This window comes from Salvelinus fontinalis, chromosome 3 (genome assembly GCF_029448725.1).
Source record: "Salvelinus fontinalis isolate EN_2023a chromosome 3, ASM2944872v1, whole genome shotgun sequence".
Lineage (NCBI taxonomy): Eukaryota > Metazoa > Chordata > Actinopteri > Salmoniformes > Salmonidae > Salvelinus > Salvelinus fontinalis.
Window position 1 is genome coordinate 29,545,753 of NC_074667.1, and position 9,918 is coordinate 29,555,670.

The 9,918-nt window shown below is 45.7% G+C and overlaps 1 protein-coding gene across 1 annotated transcript in view; it reads left to right on the plus strand.

Moving 5' to 3' along the window:
• LOC129843384 (neurofascin-like) overlaps nucleotides 1–9,918 on the plus strand; it is a 146,269-nt gene that overhangs the window by 95,051 nt on the left and 41,300 nt on the right. Inside the window, 9 exon segments of the mRNA XM_055912093.1 lie at nucleotides 2,338–2,508; nucleotides 3,537–3,587; nucleotides 6,347–6,458; nucleotides 6,651–6,832; nucleotides 6,923–7,060; nucleotides 7,228–7,371; nucleotides 7,545–7,656; nucleotides 8,852–9,018; nucleotides 9,446–9,593. Coding sequence (XP_055768068.1) covers nucleotides 2,338–2,508; nucleotides 3,537–3,587; nucleotides 6,347–6,458; nucleotides 6,651–6,832; nucleotides 6,923–7,060; nucleotides 7,228–7,371; nucleotides 7,545–7,656; nucleotides 8,852–9,018; nucleotides 9,446–9,593 — 1,225 coding nt within the window.

A 9,918-nucleotide genomic window follows, 5' to 3' on the forward strand; every position in this document is an offset into this window, starting at 1 on the left:
TTTAATCTTTATTAGACATGCTGAGCATTAGCCATGGGGCCACTATGAACAGAATACTTACAGTAGATTAGAAAATACAGTGATCATATTATTATAGCACATTGTCCATTCGCAATTGCACACCACCACTTCATTAGACCACTGGCTGGGTTATGCTTGGACCTCGGGCATCGTCATGACAACCAGATTGACCCGTTTCGCTCTTTATAGTTACAGAGTGTGTGATCATCTGTCGGGAGCGTCTTGTGTGTGTTAGGAGTTAACATTAACACAGAGCCCCAGAGGGTGAAACACACTACACTAGAGCTGACCTAGCTGGCACCATAGATATAGAAGGATATAGATAGGATATATTGTCTATGGCTGGCACCACGGCTGCCACTGTGTCCAGACACTGCTAGATTGGACAGACATGGTACTCTGTTACACGTTACATACAGTCATGGCCAAAAGTTTTGAGAATGACACAAAAATGAATTTTTACAAAGTCTGCTGTCTCAGTTTGTATGATGGCAATTTGCATATACTCCAGAATGTTATGAAGAGTGATCAGATGAATTGCAATTAATTGCAAAGTCCCTCTTTGCCATGCAAATGAACTGAATCCCCCAAAAACATTTCCACTGCCACAAAAGGACCAGCTGACATCATGTCAGTGATTCTCTCATTAACACAGGTGTGAGTGTTGACGAGGACAAGGCTGGAGATCACTCTGTCATGCTGATTGAGTTCGAAGAACAGACTGGAAGCTTCAAAAGGAGGGTGGTGCTTAGAATCATTGTTCTTCCTCTGTCAATCATGGTTACCTGCAAGGAAACACGTGCTGTCATCATTGCTTTGCACAAAAATGGCTTTGCAGGCAAGGATATTGCTGCTGGTAAGATTGCACCTAAATCAACCATTTACCGGATCTTCAAGGAGAGCGGTTCAGTTGTTGTGAAGAAGGCTTCAGTGCGCCCAAGAAAGTCCAGCAAGCGCCAGGACCGTCTCCTAAAGTTGATTCAGCTTCGGGATCGGGGCACCACCAGGTACAGAGCTTGCTCAGGAATGGCAGCAGGTAGGTGTGAGTGCATCTGAGGCGAAGAGTTTTGGAGGATGGCCTGGTGTCAAGAAGGGCAGCAAAGAAGCCACTTCTCTCCAGGAAAAACATCAGGGACAGACTGTTATTCTGCAAAAGGTACAAGGATTGGACTGCTGAGGACTGGGGTAAAGTCATTTTCTCTGATGAATCCCCTTTCCGATTGTTTGGGGCATCCGGAAAAAAGCTTGTCCGGAGAAGACAAGTTGAGCGCTACCATCAGACCATCAGTCCTGTGTCATGCCAACAGTAAAGCATCTTGAGACCATTAGAAGGATATAGTTTGGTGACGAACAATGCCTGTGGGGTTGCTTCTCAGCCAAGGGAGTGGGCTCACTCACAATTTTGCCTAAGAACACAGCCATGAATAAAGAATGGTACCAACACATCCTCCGAGAGCAACTTCTCCCAACCATCCAGGAACAGTTTGGTGATGAACAATGTATTTTCCAGCATGATGGAGCACCTTTCCATAAGGCAAAAGTGATAACTAAGTGGTTCGGGGATCAAAACATCGATATTATGGGTCCATGGCCAGGAAACTCCCCAGACCTTAATCCCATTGAGAACTTGTGGTCATTCCTCAAAAGGCGGGTGGACAAACAAAACCCCACAAATTCTGACAAACTCCAAGCATTAATTATGCAAGAATGGGCTGCCATCAGTCAGGATGTGGCCCAGAAGTTAATTGACACCATGCCAGGGTGGATTGCAGAGGTCTTGGTAAAAGAAGGGTCAACACTGCAAATATTGACTCTTTGCATCAACTTCATGTAGTTATCAATAAAAGCCTTTGACACTTATGAAATGCTTGTAATTACACTTCAGTATTCCATAGAGACATCTGACTAAAATATCTAAAGACACTGAAGCAGCAAACTTTGTGAAAATTGATATTTGTGTCGTTCTCAAAACTTTTGGCCACGACTGTACACTCAGCCGGGGTCAGACTAGTTAGAAGGTCAAGCCAATGAGACCAGGTTACAGTTAGAGGGTAACGTCTATTTGGTTTAGTTTTTCAATTTCACATGAGATGCAGGCTACTCAGCTTGGCCAGTCCAGTGGATGCCTCTGAAATTAGATAATGTTATGGTTGATCATGAAGTCTAAATGATTTAGTATCTCTCTCTCTCTCTCCCCTCCCTCCCTCCCTCCCTCCCTCCCTCCCTCCCTCCCTCCCTCCCTCCCTCCCTCCCTCCCTCCCTCCCTCCCTCCCTCCCTCCCTCCCTCCCTCCCTCCCTCCCTCCCTCCCTCCACAGCCATGATGCCTATAACCCAGGACAAGCGTGTGTCCATGGGCCTGAATGGAGACCTGTATTTCTCTAATGTGCTGGCTAAAGACTCCCACACAGACTACAGCTGCAACGCCCGATTCCTCTTCACACACACTATCCAGCAGAAGAACCCCTTCACACTCAAAGTGCAGACCAGTAAGTAGGCTACACACAAACACACACACACACGTGCGTGCACGCAGACGCACACATGAGCCCACGCACCCACACACACACACGTAGGCTTTGAATGTAGCCATGGTCTATTGTTCTGTTCAGAAGGGATCATTTACTACCTGGTCAACCAGTGCGCCTCATATTATACACTTAGTGTAGAGAGTAGATTGACCAGGTGAAAGCTATGATCCCTTATTCATGTCACTTGTTAAATCCACTTCAATCAGTGTAGATGAAGGGGAGGAGACATGTTAAAGAAGGATTTTTAAGCCTCGAGACAATTGAGACATGGATTGTGTATGTGTGCCATTCACAGGGTGAATGGGCAAGACAAAAAGAGTTAAGGGCCTTTGATGGTAGTTTTTCATGCTCAACAGTTTCCCGTGTGTATCAAGAATGGTCCACCACACGAAGGACATCCAGCCAACATGACACAACTGTGGGAAGAGTTGGAGTCAACATGGGCCAGCATCCCTGTGGAAAGCTTTCTATACCTTGTTGAGTCCATGCCCGACAAATTAAGACTGGTCTGAGGGCAAAAGGGGGTGCAATTCAATATTAGGAAGGTGTTCGCAATGTTTTGTACATTCAGTGTACATGAGATATAAGATGCCTCTATCTACAGGTGGCCTGATGCCATGACATGTACAATGTTTCATCAGGACATTCTCCTTTGTTCCTCAGTGTGAGCTGTTGTGCCTGTGTTCCCTTCCAGCAGTGGTTGTCTTCTATGTCCTGGAAACTGCTTTCTTCACAGTTGACATTCAAGTTGACATCTCTCTCTTTCTGAAGCAGGGAAGAAAACAGCTCATCAGTCTCTACGATTTTCTTAGAGCTGGAAAGGTTATGTAGTTGTGTTGGCGCGTGTGTGTGTGTGTGTGTGTGTGTGTGTGTGTGTGTGTGTGTGTGTGCGCGTGTGTGTGTGTGTGTGTGTGTGTGTGTGTGTGTGTGTGTGTGTGTGTGTTTGCGTGTTCTGCATGCTGACTGCCGTGTGTGTGTGTTTTCAGAGGAGCCGTATAATGACACTTCCTCTGTCAACTCCACTGACCCGTACGGTGGTGAGTCTAGTCCAGACACACTCTCTTCCTTTTCCTCCCATTCTTCACCCCCAGCAGTACCATGTCACTCTCATAACACCGTTCTACCCCCGTAGTCTAGCCTGCATATGCTAACCAGTCAGTTGAATGACTCCGTTATCAACACAGCTAGCACCGTGTAGCCTAGCCTGTTAATCCTTCAGCTCAATGGATGTCTTAACATCACAGCTAGCCATGTAGCATGCTAATCAGTCAGCTCAATGGATATGCGACCAACATAGCTAGCTAACACAGCTAACAACAGCAGCCTAGCCTCAATGGATGCTGTTAACAACCTTTTTCACAGACTGTTATAGCTTTTTTTTATAGCACAGACTTTAACCTCAACCCTGGCCTCATAACCAGCCAGCTCAGCCATACTAAACTCAATTTAATTCGAGTGTGGGGTGTTTTATTTACCCACCCTGCTGTTTTCAATGACACTCACCCTGACCAAGACCTCTCACTGCCAGAATACAACAGTGTTGATTTGCCCACAAGGTCCTTTATCCGAGCATAACCTCTAATTCTCTCTTCAGCTGACTCATTGCATATGCGGTAACTCAGCAGCTGTACAGACAATAGGCCAGTTTGTCCCTTAACTCAACCAATGTCAAGCCTGGCTTTAGAGCCCCTCCAAACTAAGTCAGTGGTGACAGTAGAGGTTTGGAGAATCTCCCTGTGGTACTCTAGAGGCTAGCACTGCAAAAAAAATGATTAGAAAAAGTCTCCTCCTGGTCTCGCTGTTCCTAGGCCGTCAATGAAAATAAGAATTTGTTCTTAACTGACTTGCCTAGTTAAATAAAGGTCAAATAAAAATAAGAACATACACACACAAACACACACACTCCACCACTGTATCTAAGGAATCACTCATCACACTTAGAGAATCGGACCCTTCTTCCCCTCTCCTACTGCTTATCATAAAGCCCTTAACCCAAGCCCAATCCACAGTCAGCCTATATAGCCAGAGGGGGAACTAGTGGCATATGTTCTAACTACTCTGGCTCTAGGGAGTAGGCCTGGGAGGGATGGCATGTGTACCATTGTGAGGCGACTCTCATAGGAACAAAATGGGGACAGACACCGTGACCCTCTATGGGACGGTCGTGTGGCGGAGGTATAAGAGAGGGATTATCCTAAACCATGCATGCAAGAAACAGCATCTGTATTCATGATATGTTCATTAATAGTTATGAGCTTGCAAATGCAAATGTGCACATATTCGTGTTCACACACACACAGAGAGAGAGGATGGGAGCGGTTTGGAGCTGTACCACCTGTCTCTTACACACGCGCTCACGCACACGCACACACACAGTTGTAGTAAGCTTATCCCTAGGGGCTAGGTCTAGTTTTCCTCGGGGGTTGCAGTGCACCATGGGAGGATCCCGCTCAAGCGGTGCCATTGGCTACACGTTGCCATGGCTACGCGTTGCCACGGCTATAATGTCACTTGTCGCGGTGATGGCGTACATATGTCCTCTGCCAGTTGTCTGCACTAATCCCTGAGACCCTCTCTCTCCTCTCCAAGTGTCACTAACAATAGCACATCTCTGTTTTCAGTGCTCTGGAGATGCTAACTGCTAACACGTGCTTTAGTCCCATACAGATCAGATCTGCATCACGAAAGAAGCTGGTTCATTATAGCTCTGTTACTCTTAGGCTAATTCTGTTTACTGTGGGCTAACCTTCTAACTTACCCTACCTAATGTATTTAGTGTTTGGTAACACTGACTTTGGGCATAGATGTTTTAATGTGTTTACTGTTTGAGGAAATGCTGTATTTATATGCGTATGATTTTTGTGATGGTGGGTAAGTATAATACGTATATAGTAACTCTATAATGAATTTAAATGGATCTGAGGTGGATTTTGGTGAAGTGCAACGCTACAAGCAGTGATACAGCTCACAGCCACAAGTGTGGTACTATTCCCACCGATCTATGTGCAAACACAACATGCCTCACACAACATTTCTGCTACATTATCTTTAAGAGTATAAATCCCTTAATGACCGAACTCTGAACCTGACTCAGAGCTCAGAAGGTTCTGGAAGGGATCCAAACGTTGAAGGGATTTAACATCAGCTAAATGCTTAAGCCCTGTGATGGGGTTGTTACATGAAGCACACCACTGAAATATATGAACTCAGTGGCCCGATATATGCTCTTTTAACTATATCAAAGGATTTCCTTCGAAGCAGAGAAGAAAAGGGAATTAAGAAACAATATGTTTCTCTGTGTTTCATCAGGACTGGTTTTGATGTCAGTCTTTTTTTATTTCGAGTCTCTGGTCTCGGTTCACGTAATTGTGATTCTCTGGCGGACTGAACGTGGGGGATCAATGCTGTTGTTTCTTCTTTTCTGGTTTAAATGGCTGCCCTCCGGGGGGGGTGAGAGACAAAGGAACAACTAACAGGGTGATATGGCTACGGAACAAACCGGAAAACAAGCCAAAGCTAAGGGGGGCAACTGAAAGATAACGATGAGAACATTCTACGGATGTCGATGAACCGTTTCATCCGTTTGCTTGGCAGAGACGCTGGGCATGGAAGCATGGAAATAATCAACCGATTAGTTTGTGCTCTGCCTCATGTCGTTATAAGGAGCTGGTACTCCTACTGTGTCGGAAGTGACTCGTGGATTAAACATAAACTCCAATGATTGTGTTAGATTAGAATTGAGATGGAGGTGAATGTATTGTGTGGGTGTGTTAACCCCTTCCTCTCCTGTCCCCAGGTCGTAAGGTAGCAGAGACCACCCCTAACTTCCTCTCCCCCACGGGGACTGACAGCTCGAGGATGGTGATGAGAGGAGAAAAGCTAAAGCTGGAGTGTATCGCTTCCGGAGTGTGAGTGGCGGAAACGGACGCACGCACGCACGCACGCACGCACGCACGCACGCACACACACACACACACACACACAATCTATATTTTATCAGGAAAAAGAACACCCAATCTCACTCCCCCCTCTCCCATCTCACCCCCTATTCCCTCTCCCATTTCACCCACTCTTTCCCTCTCCCTCCCTCTCTCTCTCAGTCCAACTCCCAGTATAAAGTGGTTTAAGAAGGGGGGAGACCTGAACCAGAAGGTGAAACTAGACAACTTCAATAAGACTCTGCGTATCGACAGTGTGTCAGAGGAGGATGCAGGGGAGTACATGTGTATGGCCAACAATCAGATAGGAAGCATCCGACACTCCATCTACGTCCAGGTTAAAGGTAAGGAGGGGAGGGGTGTGTGTTGCCATGCATGTGAGCGTCCGGGTGGGTGTTGACCATCTGACCAATGGCATCTCGTGTACCCAACAGCGGCTCCCTATTGGCTGGACCAGCCGTCCAATCTGGTGCTAGCGCCGGATGAGAACGGTCGTCTGGTGTGTCGGGCCAATGGAAACCCCAAACCTCACATCCAGTGGCTGGTCAACGGAGAGCCTATCGAGAGCGATAGTGAGTTCTTCACAACCCATTCAACATCATTCATCAGCCATGGAAATACTATCAAAATAAGCCAACTCAAACCAGCTGCTTCCACTGCCAGCCTGTTTTTACATTTTACATTCTCTCTCTTTCTCTGTCTCTCTCTCTCACTCTCCTCCTTTCTCCCCCTCTTCCAGGCTCCTTGCCCAACCCTAGCAGATCGGTGGTAGGTGACACCATCATGTTCCGCTCCGTTCAGATCGGCAGCAGCGCTGTGTACCAGTGTAACGCCTCCAATGACCATGGTTACTTGCTGGCCAACGCATTCGTTAGCATACTGGGTAAGAAAGAGAGTGGTGATGATGGTTATGATGATGAGTAATGAAGCTATAATTAAATAGGCCTAAATATGTAAATGTATTATGTCTCTCTCTCTTCCTCTCCCTCTCTTCCTCCCTCTTTCTCTCTCTCCCTCTCTTCCTCCCTCTCTTTCTCTCTTCCTCTCTCTCTGTAGACATGGCCCCCAGAATGCTGGGTCCTAAGAACCAGCTGATAAAGGTGATAGAGAACAACAGAACCTTCCTGGACTGTCCCTATTTTGGCTCGCCACTTCCTGAGCTACGCTGGTGAGTTTGGTTTACTTTATTAGGTTCACCATTAGCTGTAGTGCAACAGCTACTCTTCCAGTGGTCCACACAAAACAAAATGCATATACTAGTGAGTACTAGTGAGTACTAGTGAGTATGGAAAGAAAGACCTAGATAGAATAGATACCTTACCTCCTGAGGAGATATGAGTGCAAAAAGTTTCAAAGTTGTGTGTGTGGGTACGTGTATGGATGTGCGTGTCAGGGGTTGGAACCAATTTTTTTTCCAATTGTTTTGTTCTGAACAGAACCACTATTTTTGGGGGGTTCCATTACACTCTTCCGACCAGCAAAATAGTGTTCTGAACCGGTTCAAACCCCCAAAAAAGTACTATATTTATATTGTTTCTTTCTGTTCCTTTTTTAACCTGTGAAATCAACAGTTGTAGCTCATTCAATGAATCAAAGAGGTAAGACTATGCTGTGATTGCAGATGACTGACTTGTGTAGAGTAGCCTATCCGCAAGATGTGACTGAAATTTTACAGGCGGGAAGAGAGTGAGAGTGTTGAGGAACAGGCTTGAAGTGCTAGGCATCTTGTTATGACATGCATTATCTGAACCTAGGAGCAGCTTCTAGGGAGGAACTTTGAATTTCCTTTGAGCTAGCTAGCTAACAAGTTTGAGCTAACTAGCTAACAAGCTTGAACTAGCTAGCTAACAAGCTTGAGCTAGCAACCTCAAGGGACATTTAAAGTTCCTTCATAGAAGCTGCACCCAAATTAAAAACACTTATTTTCTTTTTGGAGTTAATAAATCCAATGTTAAATGTGATAACTAGGCCTATTATGTTCTTAATCTTAACTAGCATTGAACAAGTGAATCCATTCTTCTCTACCTAATAAAACATCTCTCTTCTTATCTTTTCACACTTCTAACGTCAGTATATTAGCTTACGCTTTTCAGGGGGGAGGGGCAGGTAGCCTAAACACACACACACACTGGCAAAGATTTTTAGCTTGCAGGCAGATGCTGAAATAAGTTTCTGAGTGACAGAGTGAGGGCTTTGCATAGGAGTGTTGTTGCATTTTGTTGTGGTTTCCATGCTTTTAAAATAACGGTTCTGTTCCGGGAACAGTACGGATCACTTTTGTTCCATGTTCCGTTTCTGTTACTTGAAAAAAAGTGTGTCTTACCCTGAGTATTTTCCCCCTCTGTGTGTGTGTGTCCATAAAGGTTTAAGAATGGTCAAGGAAGTGGTCTGGACGGTGGTCACTATCGGGTCTACATCAACGGGACCCTAGAGATCAAGCGTGCACGGGCTGAGGACCAGGGGACCTACACCTGCGTGGCCAGCAACATCCTGGGCAAGGAGGAGAACCAGGTTCTCCTGGAGGTCAAAGGTTAGAGAGCAACCAATCACATCACAGCACACCATCCTTCTCCTTCCTCGGTGCCAAATAGTCCCTGTGTTGTCGCCAAACAGTTCCAAGTGCCTTATCAACCCATGTGATTTTGGATTGAATCTTCCATCCTCTCTGAAGATTTGTATCACACCTCGGACCTTTCCTTTCTCAGAGCAGACAAAATTACTTAGAGGATCGCATTGGACATTCATATTCAGCAGTGCATTTGTCATTCTCATTCATCCCATTTCAAAAGAAAGTGGCCTTAAAAACATCCCATATCATGAGAAAGCGACTGTTCATATTATTGAGTTGCAGCTGATCGGAAATTCCACAATGTGTTTGGATGACATTGCCTTCCCTATATCCCCACTTATTGTCCCGGGTATGCATGCGCGTGTGTTGTTTCCCGGGTGTGTTTCAGAGCCGACACGTATTGTCAGGGCTCCAGAGCACCAGTCAGCCATCAGGGGCACCATGGCTCGTTTCGACTGCCGGGTCAAATCAGACCTCACCCTGCCCATCACTGTTACCTGGCTGAAGGATGACAAGCCCCTCTCCCCGGGATCGAGGTAAAACACACCCCAAAACACAAACAACAACAGATTTCTGTAACTTTGTTGTCCACTGTGTTATATGTAATGAATTCTACACTATTGATCAATAGTAAGGTAAAGTTAAAGTGTGATAATGTTGTAATAATATTGTAATAAGTACTATAGTAAACGGCGTTTACTAGGGAGCCTTATTATATTATATTAACTGCTGCTCCAGTTTCAACTGTTCTGCCTGCGGCTATGGAACCCTGACCTGTTCACCGGGCGTGCTACCTGTCCCAGACCTGCTGTTTTCAACTCTCTAGAGACAGCAGGAGCGGTAGAGATACTCTTAATGATC